At 37.0% G+C, this 21,230-nt stretch overlaps 2 protein-coding genes across 3 annotated transcripts in view; both read right to left on the bottom strand.

The window, feature by feature from the left end:
- The window catches only part of slc45a2 (solute carrier family 45 member 2), a 36,554-nt gene extending 27,856 nt beyond the window's left edge, over positions 1–8,698 (bottom strand). The window contains exon 1 of the mRNA XM_026941355.3: positions 402–8,698. Coding sequence (XP_026797156.1) covers positions 402–858 — 457 coding nt within the window. The 5' untranslated portion in view covers positions 859–8,698. The remainder of the gene's footprint in view (positions 1–401) is intronic.
- Positions 8,699–8,838: 140 nt separating this feature from the next.
- amacr (alpha-methylacyl-CoA racemase) lies at positions 8,839–21,038 on the bottom strand. Of its 2 annotated transcripts, XM_034311335.2 has the most exons (6): positions 20,940–21,038; positions 19,427–19,727; positions 18,687–18,830; positions 16,892–17,052; positions 11,865–12,051; positions 8,839–9,321 (listed from the first exon to the last, which is right to left on the bottom strand). In XM_034311335.2, exons 2-6 carry the CDS (start codon positions 19,671–19,673, stop codon positions 8,912–8,914), a joined length of 1,149 nt encoding a protein of 382 aa, XP_034167226.2. In that variant the 5' UTR covers positions 19,674–19,727; positions 20,940–21,038; the 3' UTR covers positions 8,839–8,911. The 2 variants fall into 2 exon arrangements, with proteins under 2 accessions (XP_034167226.2, XP_053096268.1); XM_053240293.1 differs by having other exon boundaries at positions 19,427–20,979.
- Between the last annotated feature and the right edge of the window lie 192 nt (positions 21,039–21,230).

Raw genomic sequence — 21,230 nt, 5'->3', positions numbered from 1 at the left:
GCTCCTTTCCCCAAACACTCTTGGCATCACTATGGAGAAATTTTAACTGAGAAAAAAAAAACAATTAAGGGATTTTCTGATTACTTTCACGCTCATACGTAGAATTATGTAACTGCTAATTACATCCACACAGACACACACAGACACAGAAGGGGATTTCACATTCCAGAGCAGGTTTGGCAAAAGTGCAAAAAAGCATTACAGCTAAAACAGATACGAGCCAATTTCTTTCACTTTTTAATTATTGTCAGGCTTACTACAAAGCAAAACCAATCCCCAGTTTGATACCAATTATAAAATGTGAGAGTACAAACGAGCGACAGCCTCTAAGGTAATTACATTTATCAACCAGTGGCTGAACTCAACTTTAATTGCTAAACTTCAATAATTGAAAGTCTCACCTGATACCAGAGCATCTCCATTGAGAAACAGGGTGATGCCGATAAGCATCATAACCCCCAGCGTAAGGATGTAGGGTCTCCTGCGTCCCCATGGCGAGCGGCAGTAGTCACTGGCTGAGCCGATCACTGGCTGGAGAATGAAGCCCAGGACAGGGCTGATGAGCCACACCAGGCTGTAAAGGCTTCGTGGGAGTCCCACACTTAGCAAGACGGGTGTGACAAATGCAGCCTCCACAGCATAGCAGAATTCCCTTCCGAACATCACCATGGCGTGCATGATGAGGCGTCCATGCGACCTCCTCGGAGGCTCCACAGCCCTAAACACGGCCCCCTCCATGGCATCCACATAGTCACCGTTAGGGCTGCAGTCCATGGAGTGGCGCTTCATGGTGGTGGTGGTGTAGCTTCCCATCTCCTGCGGGAACTTGTAGGGCTTCTCCTCTGTCAGTAGAGTCATGGTTTAGGCTTTCACAGAGGCTCACACTGCTAAACAACTTCCCAAAATCCCAAAATGTAGACGTACTGGTATCTACTGCATAACTGAGTGAGTGGTGTGTAAGAGTAGTAATCGAGATGTGATCAGGACTGAGCAGGAAATAAAAAGCTGCCTGGTTTGGATGAATGGAAGTCTGTTTTGTCTCGTGTTGCCAAAAGCCTCCAGTCAGTTGTAAGCACGTGACAGATTATGAGCTTAAAAGACTCTCTCTCTCTCTCTCTCTCTCTCTCTCTCTCTCTCTGCTGTGCTCTGCTTGGAACCTTTAGACTCTAAAAGTTCAAATTTGATGATCATTGTGAGTTGACATACTCAGTTAGACATCACTTTGCCAGCAGACTGAGTTAAATCAGTTTGATTCAAGTTTTTCCCTCATAGACTCTTCATAATTTTTTGCTCACATTAAGTTTATCAAATGTTGTGATGTGATCTCCAGAGGGATCAAACAACTGTGTTGTTTAGGGAATGTTTAAGCAGACTTTTTCAAGACACCATGACTTCTGCTCGAAAATTTGTCCCTTCAGTTTAGAATAAATTCTGAGTTTAATTGTGGATTTAGATGTGTCCTAATAAGCATCATGAGACCCCGTGTCTGTGGAGAGATCATGTGAGATGCAGCACTCTGCCTTCTCGTGGTTCATTGCCTCTTAAAGTTCAGGTTCAAACTGGAGAGGTTAGGGCATGGAGAGCAGGACAGATGGAGTCATTTGGATTAAAATGTCACATTCCTTGCATAGCACTACACACTGAGACGATACGTGGGTTATTTAATTAACATTCATTGATAGTTTGCTAAAAACATTAAACTATCCAATAAACAAAAGTAATATGGTGAAAAACAATTCCAAATTCAATTGAACTAAGTGCCATTTTGCATATTACTTTGGAGTACTCAAATGGAGCGTAAAAATGCTCGTATGAACACCTAAAGCTTGGTTACTAAATATAAAAATAATGTCCTCAACAGAACATTGGACATTTTTGGACGAAAATGCAATTTTGTTGAAAATGCATAGAATCCATTCTAACAAGATTTCTTGCTAGTGGTACATTTCTTTTTATACCACAGTACCTTGTTAATGCACTTGTTATATACACTATAAAAATGATAACATTTTTATAGTAACAGCTCATTCATCGGGACTTGTTCCACATAATTTAAGACTAATAAAAACAGATTAAATTTGTGCTGTTATTTAACAAATAAAACCAAATAATTGTTGATATGTTGAAGTTGTCTGTAAGGAGCCATTTATTTTACATTTAAGGAAGGAGTCTCCAGTGTCAGCGCTTTGTAATAGCCAGAGTTAAAGCTGTCAGTTTTCCGACACAGGAAAGTCTTCAGGACAGACGAGTTTACTCTGTTCAAATGGAGTGGTTTTATTTATTTATTTTTTTGTCTTACTGAAGAGTTTAAAAAGAGAGTCTGGTGAGGAGATGACTGTTTATACCCTCAGTAATGTTTGTGATAATATCATGAGAGTGAAGGTTGAGACGGATGCAGTTTTAATGCAGTTCAGCATTTTTAATGAAAGGCAGCAGGGCCGGTTCGACATTTGGAGGCCCTAGGCAAAATTTATATTGGAGGCCCCCTGGCCTCCTTTTCTCCACATTTCAGAATAAATAAAAAGCACTTCAAAGAAATAAAATTTCTAACCTTTTTATTTATACAAAACCTGTTATCATTACTTGTATATATTTACTTAAATGTGCATATTAATTAAACTTTAACTAATGTCAACACTAAAAAAAATATGAAAGGTCATCTGGACCAGCTCTTCTTCTTCTTCTTCTTGTTCAGTAATTTATTTACAGTAACACACTAACCCACTATTTGGGATAACAAACATTTTTGCCTACTCTATACAGTAAAATGGGGGGTAAGATGTCATTTTTCTAGCTGGAGATGGACACAACTGCACCCTCCTACTGAAGCAATATAGGCTAGATTGTCATATTATCTATTGCATTTATAAACCCTAAATATGCACTATAACCAAATCAACAGTGGAAGTGAAGAAGACAAAATACTAAGCAGAAAGAATAGTTAACTTCAGTTGTATTTGTACTCTTAAATTGTATTTATTCAGTAAATACAACAACACAATTTATTTGAAAACTAAAAAAAGTATGAAATAGGTTATTGTGATAATGTAAATATCACTGGAATTTATACAGACAGTTGAGGTACTTTTTTGAAATAATAAACAATGGTCTAGCCTAGCTGCGATTGCTGTTTTTATTAAACTTTTACATCTTCTTTAGCATTTTGAAAATCATTGCCTGCTCTGCCTATAACTAGCGCCGGCCCTGAAAGGCACGCAGGGAAATACAAAAACATTATGCAAGATCAAAATCAAAAAACAGGCTTAGGTCAGGGCTAAGGCAAAACACAAAAACCAGGAAGCTTGCGAAAGACAAAAAAACAGAACAGTGATCACAGAAATAGAAGGCTTAGTAAAGTCTGATGCACTAAACAAACTGAGCATTTACTTTTGCAGTGAGTGTGTGTGAGAGAGAGTCCAATATATAATACTGGTGGTGATTAGTGACAAGGTGTGTGTATTATGGGAAGTGTAGTCTGGATCAGACTGACAGATAACAGGAACCATTGGCACATGAGTTTGGCAAACTGCTGTGGTAGCAGAGGAATATGAGGAATGGGGACATGCTTTTATAGGAAAATAATCCACTTTCAGATGATAACAGTAACTCTGCTTTATCACACCACCCCATCACTCAGTATTTTACTATAACAGAATGACCCACACTGTTATATTCCTTAAATGTATTCCTTACACTATGCATTCCTTACATAAGTCTTCAAACATTACAAACGTGATGAGTGTACATTACCTTTAACACTGACTTCATCCTTTCCTGTAGACTTAATAGAGTTGGTTTAGCATTTATCTGGGATTGTAAAGTGTCTTCAATATTGCATAGCTATGCTGCTGAATCTGGTCTAATTAATAAGTAAAGTTATGTGTCATCAGTGTAGAAGTCTTCCAAGATAGCCAAGCATGGCAAAATCTGCATTTAGAACATACAACAAAATTACAAAATGTTTTGGTCAGTTAGACTATCATCTGTGGTCTAGTTATCAGTGTGAAAGTCAACATTATGTTTAAGAATTACATGTGCAAAGGGATGAATGTAACTGAGAACTTTGTGGAACACCGTCCTGAAGTTTTAAGGCTCTGAAGTACGTCAGTTAGTGCTAACAAACAGCTAGTGGTCTGTCAAGTAAGAACCAGGTTTTCTATTAAAAGAAAACATATCTCAAGCATTAACATAAAAATATCCTGCTCCAACAGAACCAAAAGAAAACACAATTCAAAATTCAAGGCAAAGAGATGGTCATTAATCACTTTAGCTATTGTCAAATTTTATTTATAAAGCTCATTTAAAGACAACAGCAGCTGATCCAAAGTAATAATTCTGCACTATTATGCTTCTGACTGAATGCATGTTATTCTTACTAATACAAGAACAGAAATCACTGATGCCCCTTTGAGGCTTTCTATCAAATCTACTTTGTTTCAATCCTTTATCTTTAGGTGCTTTTGTCTACACCCCCTTTTTACTATTCGACTGCTGGAGAAACAGAAAACTTAAATGTAAACTATCTCATTTTTATCTCCTGTGTACCCTAACCATGTTTTTAAATCATCTAAACTAAATGACATTTTGGTAACACTTTCTGTGATGGTCAGTTATAATAAACAATATCATGGTATAATGCATTCATAAGGCATTACAGACATGGGTTAATTTATTTATGAAAATGCATTACATGATATAGCTATCTTTACTATGAATTGTTACCATTATACTATTAGTATTCATAACACATTATGACACCAATACCAAGCACTTTTGTATAGTGCAACACAAGACCTGGCTTGATTTATTTCTTCATGAAAAACTGTAATGCCGCTTTACAAAAATAATTATATTTTTGTGTATAATGCCTACTGAATGCATTATAACGTGTTATGATACATATGGCCTTCATATATTCACTCTGTATATAAAGGAGAACAATAGGGGACCTAAAATGGAACCTTCTGGAACATCATACTGCACTTTTTTAGGCTCAGTATATATTGAGGCTGTCCTGAGATCAAAGGGGGACCTAATAAAATGACCAGGGCCTCTTGGATATGGTATAATATTAAGGTATCTGTTATCTATAATAATCCTGGAACTATTAAACCTCAGTGGGAAGACAATATGTGTGTGTCAGCATTTCTGATTAGATCAAACATAGGGTTAAACCTACAGTACAGTATATTCCAGTTTTGTAGAAATTCAAGCCACTTATTAGTTTTCTGTTTTATAACCATCTCTGGCTTTCTGGTTCAGTCAACTTCCCATCCAGCTGACTTCTGTTGTTCCCTTGTTATAGTATACTTGACCCCTGTTAGCGTTATTTACTGCCAGCTCGTACTCCGTTTATTAACATACATAGACACGTTAGATATGATGTATTTTTTATGATACAAAGTATATAGTTCGCTGTAACATTTAACAGGAGGTTATATTAGGAATAAAACAGGAAAATTATCTTTTCAATAATGACAAGTTAGTTCTGGGTGTCATCTATGTCATATCAGCTATAAACAGACATTCCCTCATCAGCCTCTCTTTTTTCATACTCTGTGGCAGAAACCTGACAGCTTTACTGACTGATACAGTGTGGAGACTCCTTTCGTAAATGTTAAATAAATGTACAGAAATCTTACCAGTGATTACACGCATTCTCTTAATGTGAATTCCATTTATGCGAAGCGTCCACCATTACAAGTCCCTGTGTGTTGGTACTATAGAAACAATAAAGTGTTTATTCAAACACATCGATATAAACAGTTTCTGACCAATCAGATTCGAGAATTTTGCACCACTGTGGTATAATTGTGTTTAGCGTCCCAGTGTTCTGCCAGGCTTATAAGAACTAGCTAGCTACAGTACAAGTTTCTCAAACACCAACATTTGGGATACAGTCAGTTTAATGACCATGTTTAAGGTTAGCATAGTGAATAATAAATCTTTAGCTAACTGTTGAGGATTAGTCTCATATCCATGTTTCACTGAAAAAACTATGCACTATGTATTAACATGAATAAGAACACTGAACCACAATGTAGTCTGTAATATTAAATGTAATGTTTTATATTTTATATTTAATATTTTAATAATCAGTGTATAAATCATTGTGCACTTTCAGTCATTACAGATATATTAGACAATATAAATATTAATGTCACTCATTCTATATGTCAACTCCAATGAAAATAAAGTTGTTAACACGACAATAAACATAAATCAGTTTAAAACTGCCCACTTAAGTATATTTAACTCTTATGATTTTTTTTCTCTCATTTTATCACTCATTTATCAGACATTATAAATAAATGCAGCACATTTAATAACTAATCTAGCAAGTACTGCAATTTCAATATTGGGGGGAAAAAACTATTTATGCAGTGGCTCTGTCACAATCATTATTTCCATCTTAAGCTCATCATTTCCTAAAACAGAAAATTAGCAAGCAAAAAAATTGCAACTTACGGATATAGAATATTGTAAATCAGTGAATAATTGAATATTGAAGAAGTGACAACAGGACAGAATTCACTTAGTTCACCGTGTTTTACATGATCCTTAATAGTGCCCTCCACAATTATTGGCACCCTTTATGAAAAGTCATTGCTTAAACAAACATTATACACAATAATGTGACATTTCCAATCAAACAACATGAGGAACTTTTTAAATGTGCTTTATTGTTTTTTTTAAATAACTTTATTTTTTATTATTATAATTTTCAAAAACTTAAACTAAACTAAAATTTTCAAAAAAAACTATCTGGCAAAATGACTGTCATGGCAAAGGAAAAGTTAAAATAAACGCAAACAAACTGTCATCCTTGGAAAAAAAAAAAAAACATTATTATAAATTTGCTATTAAGTCTCCAGGAACTTTATTGTGGCCTTTGATCATGTCATGTTTCTTACGGTTATAAATATGAGGTTACACACATGAAAAATCCCTTTTGTCATCTATCGCCATTCATAAAATCAAAAAGACTTCATCAAAAGAGACTGACAGCTGTTGACCTTCAAGTCAGATAATGGATATAAAAATATATTTTTACTCACACTACATAAAAAATGCTCCAACATCCACAAGGCTTTCACTGAAGAGGTTTGTTCTTTTGTTTAGTAAGCCTACTTGTGGCCTTCTCAACACATAGTAGTGGTATAACAAATGCCAGTTATTTACTGCACACACACACACACACACACACACACACACACATTGCCACAGTAGATAAAACCACACATTTCAGGAACTTTGCCAATCTATAGGCTTAACATAAACACAACAAAAGGACTGCCACAGGCCTCTCAATTTAAATGTAACATTCTCTATAGGCTATGACGACTTATTACACAGACTCACACAGAAATCACACAGATTCTTGTAGCTAAGATTTCTTTTAAATCTGAGGAGAACCATTATAGCGGTCTGTCGGATTAGGTTGCGGTGATTAGGTTGTTCTGTCTGTCTGAGATTCTTGTTAATGCGATATCTCAGCAACAAGGGGTTGAAGGTTTGTATGATTTATATGGAATTATCATTGTAACCAGCAGATGAACTGATTAGATTTCGGAATTGATCCAAACAGGGTCAAGGTCACATCAAAGTCAAATGGTTGAAATAGATTTTTTCTTTAATAGCTTGCTTCTTGTTCATCATACAGAGATTTTACTTCATGTTCAGGAACTCAAGGCCCATTTTCTGGCTATTTACAATTTTTGCCATTAGTCTGTCTGTGCATACATTTACAGTATATGGCAGACGCCCTTATCCAGAGCGACTTACATTTATGTCATTTTTATACAACTGAGCAGTTGAGGGTTAAGGGCCTTGCTCAAGGGCCCAGCAGTGGCAGTTTTACCACTGAGCTACCACTACATTCGTCTGTCCATGGATCAGTCCGTCAGTGCACCTGTCTAAGATTCTCATGAGTGTGATATTTCAAAAATGAGTTGTTTTATGTTTGTAGGATTTATATGGAAAAGGCACGATGTGGCAACCGTTTCAGAGAAGGTAAACTCTTTAATGAAGTAGCCTGCTGCACGGCTACACATCATGCAGAAAAATCTACACCGCTTGCTGAGTAATGTCACTCAAAGCAGCTTGTGGCAGCTCCTAGCAAGCGAGAACTGATTTTTGTAAATAATGTTAACACCACAATGTAGCCCCTAGTTTTTTGGGTTTCGCAACTGATCAGTATTGGTATCATTTTCAATGATTACCAAAAAAAAATTTACTCATACTTGTACTGTTGTCTGGGAAAAAAAAAACGTATTATTGCATCTCTAAAACAGACTTTAAACAATAAGACACAGATGGTTGCTGATCTGCACATATACGATGAAAAATACCGTTAAGCACAAAGAAAGACCCAAAAACACAAAGCGGAGTATTTAAAGGTAGACACAGCAACTGAACATCATTTTTACTAAGGGTGCCATTAATTCTGGAGGGCATTGTACTGGTTTGTTTAAAAGTCTTAGAGTGCTATTTCACCTATGCTGTGGATGGAGGCAGTATTATGAAACATCCTGGAGCAAATTTCTCAGGTGTAAACTAAAGGCTTCATAATGATGATCACAGAGACTTCAGATTTCAGGCAAGCGTCTTAAATTCAGCTCTGTGATGGAGGCCAATCGCAGTAAAGAGCTTCTGTATTTAAAAGATGTAGCATTTCACCACAGAACAAAACTCAGCGCTAAATCAGCACACTCGGATAAAAGCCTGTGCATCAACAGATGGTTATTGTGAGCTTAATTGTTCTTCACACATCAGTTCTCTGCTGAGGGCAGTAAGTATAAGAGATGACAGTTTTTTTTGTGTGTGTGTGTGTGTGTGTGTGTGTGTGTGTGTGTGTGTGTGTGCGCGTGTGTGGTGAATGATTCACCAGTGATGCTGCTGCTTCATCGTCTTAGAGACGTGCTTTGGCTTTGTTGCACTCCACCACGCCGGCTGACAGCAGCTGTTCGATATGAGCCGGATCAAAGCCGTATTCCTCCAGCACGGAGCGAGTGTGTTCACCCACGACAGGGTCACGAGACAGACACGGCCGAGCCGGGGTGCGAGACAGGACAGGTGCAGGGCGAGGACTGACCTCATCCTGAGCGTCCATCAGAAACGAACCCCTCTCTCGGTTATGTGGATGTGACCCGGCTTCATCCAGAGGTAGCACCGGGGTCACGCAGGCGTCCGTCCCGTCGAAGATCCTGCTCCATTCTGCCTGAGTCTTCTCTGCAAACACCCGGGCGAATGTCTGCCTAAGCTCCGGCCAATCAGAGAAGCTCATCTGCGGTGGGAGGGACGCAGCATCCAATCCAAGGCCTGGGTCAAGAACAAAGTGTTGATGATAAGAATAAAATTTTTAAAATGAAGTATATTATAATGTAGGATTTTAAGGATAAATAAATAAAACAACATAAGGATAAATAAAATAAGGAGAAAGGAAAACAAAAAAGAAATTAAACTATTAATAACAATCAGCTTAAATAATTGTGAGCAAGTGTTTATGTAATAATAACGGCAGGCGAACATGACACATGCTCATTTTAGAAAAGTTAGAAGGAAAAACCCACCTCCCATCAACCTGCATCTAATCACTTCTATCATACAGCTGGCCTTCAGACTTTAGGCCACATCTCCTACCTGAGTCTAAAGTTGGTGTGGAGTGACACCAAACTCTGTGCTGAGGAAGAAAGCGATGGAGCTCAGACTGTTTTTCTCTCTGCGACTGTCCTTTTATGCATGTTTAGGGATAAAAGTGGGTCATACAGAGTCAGTCACATTAACAAGTCTGTTTGAGGCACTGAACAGCTCCACAAAGCCAAGTGAGCCAACAATGCTAAACTGGAGGCTATTAGCTTTCCTTTATTTGTTTCCCTTTATTTATTTATTAGCTACATTAAACTTATAGCTCCAGTGCAACATTAGAGAACTTCAGACTGGCTGTACTGAGGATAATGGGGAAATTGTGCACATTTCACTTCTGGCTCTTTTTCAGTTAAGGAGAGCAATTTTAAAGGAACTTGGGTTCAGTTCCAAGATTTGGCATTAATTTGATTTATGTTTTTGGGGTGAAAGTGAACAGTAAAAGTGTCATTGTGGCTTATAGAAGAGGATTAGGAGGGCCAAACATGAACATGACGTGGACTCAGATCACTTCGAAGATAGGACGGAAGTCCAAAAGCAACTTGTGTCTTTGCAAATAATGACGGAAAACACAGAGTGACCCTGAGAACCTTGCAGTCAAACGCACTGCAAGTTTTTTTTTTTTTTTTTATTTAATCTTTCCACATGAAAATGGTATCGTCCTACATTCACACAAGCATGCACTTGTAACTCGTGTCACTTGTAGTATCTCTCTAATGGGCATGTAGTGGCCACTAATGTTGTCATTTGTGGGTATGGCTTGTTCAGCGCTTTTTTTATTGCTGATGAGAAACAGTTGTTGCAATATATACAGTCAGCTCCATAAATATTTGAACATTCACAATGTTATTGTTATTTAAGCTGTCCACTACAGTATAGTGGAGTTGAAACTTAATAATGAATTTGAGCTCAGACTTTCAGCTTTAATTTGAGGGTGTTTACATCTAAATCAGGTGAACAGTGTAGGAATGAAAGTGATTTTTATATGTGATCCCCCCATTTTTAAGGAACTAAAGGAATTGTACAAACAATCATAAATTAAACTGTCATTTTTAATACTTGGTTGCAAATCCTTTGCAGTCAATGACTGCTTGAAGTCTGGAATTCATAGGCATCAGACGCTGGTTTTGTTTCCTTTACTGAGAGGCCTTTACGGCAGCTGTCTTCAGTTCCTGCTTATTCTTGGGACATTTTGCCTTCAGCAAGTGAAATGCATGCTCAGTTGGATTCAGGACAAGTGACTGACTTGGCCATTACAGGCCATTTCACTTATTTGCCTTAAAAAAAAAGTCTTGGGTTGTTTTCGATATATGCTTCAGGTCATTGTCCATCTGACCTGTGAAGCGGCGTCCAATCAGTTTTGAAGCAATTGGCTGAATCTGTGCAGATAATATAGCCCTATACACTTCAGAATTCATCCTGCTGCTTTTGTCAGCAGTCACATCATCAACAAATACAAGGGAATGAGTTCCATTAGCAGACTTACATGCCCACACCATTAGATGAGGTGGTATGCTTCGGATCATGAGCAGTTTCTTCCCTTCTCCAAACTCTTCTCTTCTCATCATTCTGGTACAAGTTGATCTTTGTCTAATCTGTCCAAAGGATGCTGTTCCAGAACTTTATGGGTGTTTTTCAGATGTTTTCGCCTAACTCTAATCTGGTCTTCCTGTTTTTGAGGCTTACCAGTGGTTTACATCTTGTGGAAAACTCTCCGTATTTACTCTGGTGAAGTTTTCTCTTGATTGTTGGCTTTGACACAGACACGCCCACCTTCTGGAGGATGTTCTTGATCTGGCCAACTGTTGTGAAGGGGTTTTTCTTCACCAGGGAAAGAATTTGTCTGTCATCCACCACAGTCGTTTCCTGTGGTCTTCTGGGCCTTTTGATGTTCCTGAGCTTACCAGTGCGTTCTTTCATCCTTTCATTGTCATTTCAATAAACAGGCAGCTCTGAACTGAGCATAATGGCTTTTGTTTAGATTCTGAAGGTTATGAGACAGTCTTTATATTAAATAATTGTGTTATTGTGTTATAGCACATTAAAAATCAGTCCATTTATTCTTAATTCTTGCGCGTGGCCTTGTAGGAGCAGGTGCACAAAGGTTGTTTTATAGTGCGTACATCAACATTGCATGCATGAACAGCCTTGCATTCTTATTGCTGCATTTCATTTTTAAGAGAAAAGGTCCAAGAGGAGAAAAAGATGTCTGCATTCACCTTGGATCAGTTGATCATAGAACTGAGGTTCGATGGCCCCCACAGCCATGTGCTTCCCATCAGAGGTCTGATACGTGTCGTAGAACGGAGCGCCACTGTCCAGCATGTTCTCCCCACGAGGCCGGTTCCACAGACCAAGACTGCGAGACTTCCACATGAAGGAACCCACATACGCTGCTCCCTCCACCTGCACACACACACACACACACACACACACACACACACATAAACATAAATAAATACAACGAAATACACAAAGAAATGGTTTTCTTAAAGTTGTGGATACGCATTGCCATAAGTTAATGCACTATCTAATGGATTGTTTCTTGAAATTATGTCTTTGTATTATTGTAATTTATGGATTATACATCAAGTATTAAAACATTTGAAATAAAATTCACAAATGTATTGATTTACATTTCCAATAACCCTTAGATAAAGCCAACACCACATTCATTAATTCAGTGGGTAAAATATATGACTTCATTTTTGCACTTGGAAAAACCTACAACAGGATGTGAAAATAGTGTAAAGATTGCTCACCCTGAAAGGCCAAGAAATTTTTTCCACTCTTTTTGCTAAGGATCAGATCTTAGATATCTCAAATACTCTTTAATAAATGGGATGTAAATAATGTCTCCTTAATTTGGTTAAGATAAATCAAACACACTAACTGATATTTTACCTCTATATTTTAAACAAAGCTGAAACCCCTTTTTATTTTTACATGATTATCAAAAAAATAATAATAAAAAAAAACCACTGATAAAATTGCTAAATGTTATCCCAAAACTCGTGTCCAGGTTTTACTTAATGAACATGCAGCTGTGAGTTACTGGTGAACTTCATTGAAAATCTATATGCATTAAATCATGATTTCTTTAGACAAGGACATAAATAAAATAATAAGTCAAGAGCATGAACATAGTAACTCTTGAGCATGCATTACAGTTTTGTGACCTTGTGAGTTTGTATCATTTCTCTTTGTACATTTAAATATAAATGTGCACAAGACTTTTGTGTTCTCTCCAAGCCTCCGTACCATCCTCATTAGTCAACTACTTAAAAATTAAGTTTTGGGCTTAGTGTACATCTTTCAATTAGTGCACAAGCTCACAGTTATCTAAGATTATCTCAGTCAGTTAGTTAGATTAATTCAGTAATACCTAATATCTCAGATTATCTCACTGATCTCAGATCATCTCAGTTATTCCATATTATCCCATTCTCAGTTACCCCAAATTATCTAAGCTATCCCATATTACCTCAGTTCTATCAGTTATCTTAGATTATCTCAATTATGTCAGATTATCTCAGATTATCTAATTTCTCTCATCATCTCAGATTACCTCAGGTATCCCACATTATCCCAGATTATCTCAATCATCTCAGATTCTCTAAATTCTCAGATTATCTCCATTAGATTATCTCTCAGATTATCTCAGTTATCCAATATTATCTCAAATGTCTCAGATTATCTGTTATCTCAGATTACTTCCATTAGATTATCTCTCAGATTATATCACTTATCTCAGATTTTCTCAAACTCTAAACCAGCTCGTCTATAAAGAATGGAACCCAGTAGAGGGTGCTAAACCGAATATTAAGTTTTAAATAAAAATAGCTGAAACATTAATACAACCTTTCTCCATAAGCAGACAGAATGAGGCTGGGATTTGTCCTAAACACTACAGCAACACTTCAGTGAAAATTTCCACACTAATGTGAGTGGACAAAGATAATCAAATCTTAATTAGGCACAGTGTGATTTGGCTGTCAGACTGTTTTAACTTGAATAACGATGATGAGGATACATGTGTTAGCCACTGCCAAACCATTGTTTAATCTCACAGGTGCAGGGAAGCTGTTAAGGGAATTATATGACAGATATCATTACTGCTTGTCAGCAAAGGAGCTAATTATCATGACAGAAGCCATGCCGCACTAAAGATTTTCACTGTGTGTAATTACGTAATTATGTTTCATACACACTGCATAGCTACATTCATGGTTCAGATGTGGTCAGTGGAGAATGGTTTTCATCTACAAATCATGCGTTGTTGACATGCAGACATGCAATTACTTCTTGATTATAATTATCTGCCTATGAATGTCAAATATACAGAATAGCACAAAAATGACACATGAATAGACAAACCGCATTTATCCAATAAAAAAACAAATATGACTTTAAAATGTGTGATTGTTTACACAGTTTCAGCCCTGTTTTGATGTTATATGGGCACTGAGTTTCTGTGTTTTTCATGTTACTGTTTCTATATCTGTGTGTATAATTTACAGTATGGACAAGAATTCACATAATTCCCTGCATTTGGGGGGAAAAACCCAAAATTTTTTTATCAAAACTCACTTATAATGTGTGTAATGCAGGTCTAAGCACTTACAAGATGGTAATAGACACAGATGTGGTATTTAAGTGGTATTTTGTGCAATAATACAACCATGATGAGTGTAAGTCCCCTGTTCAACCGTTCATACTCAACGACTGACAAAGGTTAAAAGCCAGTGACATCCCTCGTCGCCTTAAATCTGGAAAGGAGGGCTTCATTCTCATCTCTTTAATTGCACCAGCTTGTTTCCTTTCCTCACTTCTTGTTTCCTCCTCCTTCCTCTGAAGATGCGAGGAAAGGAAGCAAGGACAAATGTAATGAGACATCCTCACTCACTGAAGTGCAGACTGAAGTAACAAATCTGCATTTACACACAACGGCGTATGATTACACCCTTAATGAAAACATTATAGCACATGTACACACATCACACGTGTAATGCAGATGTTTTAATTGCCAGGCACATTTTATCCAAGGTTTTAATTTGTACCAACTGTTAAACACATGCATTATCCAATGCTCATCCGTGAGTAGAATTAAGTCCACAGTGAACAATATGTACATCTTAATTAACTCGTTTGCTAACTGGCAAAATTCAGACCTGAGGTTGAAGCAAGTTCCAATCCAGAGTTCAGGAATTTATCAAAATTTATGAACATGCTGTAATTTAAAGCAGAAAACTTGCTTTAGTGGAAGAATCACAGATGGAGGAAATGGAGCTGAAACCCAGTCACTGACACATACACACATGCATGCACACACACACACACACACACACACACACACATGCACACGCGCACACACACACACACACACACACTTGCGCGCACACACACAATACATTCCAAACATACGGAAGCGAGCAGTTTTCAAATATCAAAAATACTTTACAATGAAGTCAATTTCTTGACATACACTGGGACTCAGTTCTTAATAACAAATCGTTCACTTACACAAGAAATGTGGTATTCATGAAAATCCAGTTTGGAAAACATCTATATCCTACGTTTCACTTCTAAGTTTGTGTAAATTTACATATAAGGAGTATATACTAATGTGATCGTGTGAGTATATACTAATGTGTGTATATACTAATGCGACCATTTATATATGGATTACGCTGTCAAGTTTAAATCACTTATTTATTTCAAACACACAAATGCATTTAATGCACATTTTGTGAAACTCAGCCATTTAATATAAAATGACTTGAAAGAAAACAAATCCACAAATTAAGACAATCAAAACTAGCTAATTTAATAAGTCATCCTTTAAAAGGAAAGAGAGTTATCGTGTGTCTGTGCAATGGCTAGAGCTGCATGAGCTTTAATATTTTGGTGTCTTTGCTGTATGTTTATGACCTTCACTTTTTCCAGGTGTCATCGCTTGATGTTTTAAATCACTTTACTGCAAAAAGGAGACTTCTAACAACAAATATTAATATGCTATAGTATAAACCACAGAAAACATGTCAGAAATGCAGCTGTGTGACACGAGTGTGTATGTGTGCGTGTGTGTGTGTTCTTGTTCAGAAGCAGAGTGGATTAAAACTCATCTGTCAGCAGGCATGAATATTTCATGCTTCAATTTCCAGTGCAAAATCTGTTTATCTCTCCATCCTCTGGTTCCTCCAACATTAAAGCCACACACTGCAGCCCTTTTTCAGACATTTATCCCCATGAATATTTAAAATATAAATAAATACCTATATAAATATATATATAAATAAATCTATAAAATATTTAAAACTTTGAGGTGGATGGGCTACAACAGCAGAAGACCACACTGGGTTCCTCTCCTGTCAGCCAAGAACAGGAATCTGAGGCTATCATGGCCACAGACTCACCCGAACTGGACAGATGAAGACTGGAAAAAGACAAGGTGATTTTGTTTCGAATCTGATGTGGTCGTCTGCTGTTGTAGCCCATCCAGGTTTGATGTGTTGTGCATGCTGAGATGCTTTTCTGCTCACTATGGTTGTAAAGAGTGCTCATTTGAGTTATTATAGACTTCCTGACAGCTCAAACCAGTCTGGTCATTCTCCTCTGATCTCTCTCATCAACAATGTGTTTCAGCCTGCAGACCCTCCACACACACAGGACGTTTTTTTTTTTTGCTTTTCGCACCATACTGTGTAAACTCTAGAAACTGTTGTGTGTGCAAATCTCAGGAGATCAGCAGTTTCTGAGATACTCAAATCAGCCCATCTGGCACCAACAACCATGCCACGGTTAAAGTCACTGAGATCACATTTTCCCCATTCTGATGTTTGATGTGAACATTAACTGAAGCTCTGGACCTGTATCTGCATGATTTTTTGCAATGTGCTGCTGCCACATGATTGGCTGATTACAACTACATGAATGTGCAGTTGTACAGGTGTTCCTAATAAAGTGGACAGTGAGTGTATATACATATGGTAAAACACAAACAAAAACACACACACACACACACACACCAGCCACTATCACACTTGTACAGCCACCTGTGACCCTGCCCTTTCATGCAATAATCCAGTCAGCCAATCATGTGGCAGCTCAGTGACTTTGACCGTGATAAATAAGTGATCGGTGAGTGCAGAATCAGGCGTCTCTCTCACAGGCAGCTTTTGCTTATTAGTTTCTCTGATTGAATGGTGACTGGTACAAAAGTGTCAGTGTGTGTGAGAGAACGCACCATGCTAGCATCGATGATTTGGCCCTGGCCTGACTTGCTTCTCTCCAGCAAAGCCAGAACGATCCCTAAAGCACACATCAGGCCTCCTCCTGCAAAGTCAGCCACCAAGTTCAGCGGGGCATAGGGCTTCTCCGAGCTGCGGCCCAACATGGACAGCAGTCCTGTTCCAGACAGATACAAGAGTGCAAATTCAAAGAGACCATGAAGTACAAATATAAAGCACACAACTGACACTGATTCTCAGACAGATAAGCACTTGTAATCTCTTCTGTCCTGAATACTTTCCTGCGTTGGAAAACTTACAGTTGCAGTTTTAACGCTGACTGTTACAAAGCCCTGACACTGGAGACTCCTTCCAGAAATGTGAAATTATACAGATTTTTTAAAAAATATTTGTTTAAGTGTTGTTCCCTCTATACAAGTCCATGTGAATGAGCTGTTGCTATAGAAACAATAATGCATTCATAATAATGATGCAATAATGCATCATCAGAGCTGTTGTTATAGAAAATTAATCAACACCTTCTGACTAATAAGAATCCAAAATGTATTAGGTAAGATTAGTCTTTTTTTTTTCTTCTTTTTTTTCAAGATTAGGTCTCAGAATGTGTAGGTGGGTTTTTGACATTCAAATGATTACTGCACATGTTCATGAATCTCCGCCCGTGTCAATAAAATTAACGACAGGAGGTGCATTAAAATGGGTTTCTCAGCAACTTCATACACTTTTACTAAAACCACGGCTTGTTTTTTAAGCATATTCTACATATCTTCCAGGTTTCTGGTAAAAGTAAGGAATAAAAATTGACTATTGCACCTTTAAGTTCACGAAGGTTTGGATGAAGCTGTGAACAAATGGAGCATGAAAATGGAAAGTAGACACATTTCATATTGGTCTTTATTTCAGCTTTATTAGAAATGCCATAAGTGAGTTCCCACCAAATAACTGATGCGAGACAGACGGTGTGTGGCAAAAAGCAAAGCCTGAAGCTGGATGGTTTTTTTTGTTCCGCTTTTCTGCATGAATATGATTTTTACATTAATGTCACTTTTTAAAGCAATCACAAACTAAGAGCACAATTTCACGCTTTGAGACGATTTTATGCTGACTGGCATGCCAGTAGAAACGAGCGCGCACACACACACACACACACACACACACATATATACACACACACACACACACACATATATACACACACACACAAACACACTATAATAAACCAATTGCATTCTAAAATCTGATTGGTCAGAAGGCGTTGATTAATTTTCTAACACAGCAGCTCTGACAGCTCACATATGTTTGTTCATTCACAGGAAATGTAAGTGATAACAGGAGCTGACTTGTTCCTCACCATTAAATGTAACTATAAACAGGATCAATTGTATAACGTTGTTTCTTAATAAATTAAAAATCTTAACAGTCGGCTGTGCTATAAGAGGAATAAAACACTTTTGTGGGATGTGCTGATCTCGAAAAATAACAGCTCTGGTGTTGTTTATTTACCTATTACAGCATGTCCCATCTCATCCCTTACTTTTTCTACCGGTAATCGTCTATTCATGAAAGAAGGATCTATTGTGTTCTGGTAGTCTTTAACAATACTTACTACAGAAACAATAACATATTAGAATCAAGTGCATTAATATAAACCTGGGAATTGCATCTGCTCTACTATAGAAAATTAGTCAAAACCTTCTGACCAATCAGAATCCAGACTTCAACAGCACAGTGGTAAAGAGAAAATACAAGCTGTGATATCAGTGTAGCAACAGGTGGAGGTGAGGCAGGTACCTGACATGGCCAGGTAGTTAATGTCGTGTCCTGCAGTTTTGGCGTAGGAGCCGCTCTGGCCATATCCTGTGAGTCGAGCATAAATAAGGCGAGGATTTTCCTTCAGCAGCTCTTCAGGACCCAAACCCAACTTCTCCATCACCCCTTTAACACAGCACAGAGATAAAAAAAAAACAGAGCACAGGTAAGAAAGTGACCAGAAGGTTATGAGGTTAAATCCCAGCACCAAAATATATAAATATAAATATTTAAATATACACTTTGACTTAATTAAGACTTATTTTTATTACTCTTAATCATGATTAGCATGTCTGATATACATTTTATTTAATTAATATTAATTAATTTTAATATTCTATTGTGAAGTGCTTCAGATAGCTGGTAGGTGTTAGAAAATTGTCTTATAATTAAACAAAAATACTCATTTACACCTCGTATTTCAAATGACAAGGTACAGTGTACATGTCTTTTTTAAAATTATTATTTATTTAATTATTAAGATTACATCTATATATAAGACTGTTTATTAGTTTGAATCTGAAGCTCATTTATATTATATAAAAACTAGTAAAACATGCTGTTATAGGAAAATAACATAATAGCTCATTAATATTAAAGCTTCCAGGAAAAATTATAAGTTTTGTGGTTATTTTTAATACGTTAGTGTGGCGTTAAAAATCAAACACGTCTAGGTGATCTTCTGTGTCTGGGAACATTGCGTACATTTTATTTCGACTGACCTTTCCGGTAAGGTTCAAGAACTATGTCTGACTGAATGCACAGTTTTTTCAGCACGGCCACGCCCTGTGGACTCTTCAGGTTCAAGGCCACGGACTGTTTGCCTCTTGCTAGTGAGTCCATCGCCATGGTGACCTTTGTCCGATCTACACGGATCACTCGGGCCCCGAAATCAGACAGGATCATTCCACAGAAGGGTGCTGGAGCGAGTCCGGCTAACTCAATCACACGCACTCCAGATAGCGCCATCTCTCTCTCTCTCTCTCTCTCTCTCTCACACACACACACACACACACACACACACTGAACAAAACAATACACACATTTACAGAGTATAACAAAAATCACAGAGTCAGCATAGCTGATAAGTAAACTCACAGATGCAGACATGTTAGTTCACAAAAACAACCTGAAAAAAAATTAAATAAACATAAGGCACTATGGGTAGAAATGATGAGTTTGGTATAAATGGCATCTATAATATTATATTATATTAAATATAAACATATTAAAACTCATCTTTTGCGCAATGCACAAATTTTAAGATATTTTATCTCTAAAATGTTGTTCCTTGATATATGCAATTTTATGTGTCATGATGATATCATTTACATCTTAATTTACTCATCTATCTATCTATCTATCTATCTATCTAGACCTTATAAACCACACCAAGTAGAATGGAACCCCATTAAGAACATTAAACCACATTATATATAGCTTATTATATATGCAAAATAAACAATTTATTTCTAACATCATCCAAAGACTAGATTTTTGGCTTTATTTGGTGGTATGTACAGTCAGGTCCATAAGTATTTGGACAGTGATGCAATTTTCATAATTTTGCCTCTGTATACCACCACAATGGATTTGAAATGAAGCAATCAAGATGAGATTGAAGTGTAGACTTTCAGCTTTAATTCAAGCAGTTTAACAGAAATATTGTATTAACCAAGTAGGAATTACAACCAGTTTTTACATAGTGCAATAAAACTCATCTGTCCCTAAATCATGAATGATTGTGAAACATACAATCATGATCAAGTCAATATTGAGCAAAATAATAATGACTGCTACTTCAGCCTATCACAAAATTTAGTTTTGAGTAAATTTCTATAAAATGAAGCTAGCAATAGAATAAAATTTATATCATCTCTTAAAAAATGAATCAGGAAAAGAGCAAACTCAGGATTAACATGACTTCAAATGAATGCGACCTGTAAATGTGTGCACATAAATAATGTCACTTAATAGATGTGATCTGTTTTCTTCTGCTGAGAAAACATTAAGTGGGATAAAATGCACAATGTGAGAAGGACTGTGATTACTGACTGATAGCAAACTATCCTAACTTACTCAGGTCATAGTTCATTACGCCATGTTTGGAAATTTAAACAACGACCAAAAAAACTATATAACACATTTTCAGCTGCTGCACAAACACTGCAAAGACCAGTTAATAAAAATACATTAACTAAATCCTGAAAAAGAAAACACACGCTTCAAACGTACCTTCCAAAAAAAACAGACTCCAAACCAGGGCAAGGGTAACTTTGTTTGTCGCTCGGAGATGACGTCATGTAGAGCGTCGAATTATGTGTTTTGTAGTTCACCGTCTTCGCTTAATTTCATTACTGGGTTTTCGCCTAATATTTTCGGCTCTTGGGATGTTTTCATGAACTGATAGGATAGACGATCGTTTAATCGATTCATATTGCAAACAAACCGCTTTATTAAGACCAGTGACGTCATGAAGTGATGTTTTTTTTTTTTGTTTTGTTTTTTATGAAGTGATGTTTCTGC

This window comes from Pangasianodon hypophthalmus, chromosome 15, assembly GCF_027358585.1.
Source record: "Pangasianodon hypophthalmus isolate fPanHyp1 chromosome 15, fPanHyp1.pri, whole genome shotgun sequence".
Classification (NCBI taxonomy): domain Eukaryota; kingdom Metazoa; phylum Chordata; class Actinopteri; order Siluriformes; family Pangasiidae; genus Pangasianodon; species Pangasianodon hypophthalmus.
Note: the sequence above shows the minus strand (reverse complement) of the source record. Positions and strands in the feature narration are given on the sequence as shown.

What these genes read in the sequence shown, in the direction of transcription:
- amacr (XM_053240293.1), bottom strand. Translation starts at nt 19,814, where the DNA reads ATGTCTGCATCTGTGAGTTTACTTATCAGCTATGCTGACTCTGTGATT. An exon ending in TCTTGAACCTTACCGGAAAG is followed by an intron (nt 18,831 to 19,426) that starts GTCAGTCGAAAT and finishes GCTGTGTTAAAG; the next exon opens with GGGTGATGGAGAAGTTGGGT. An exon ending in CTATGATCAACTGATCCAAG is followed by an intron (nt 9,322 to 11,864) that starts GTGAATGCAGAC and finishes TTCTTGACCCAG; the next exon opens with GCCTTGGATTGGATGCTGCG.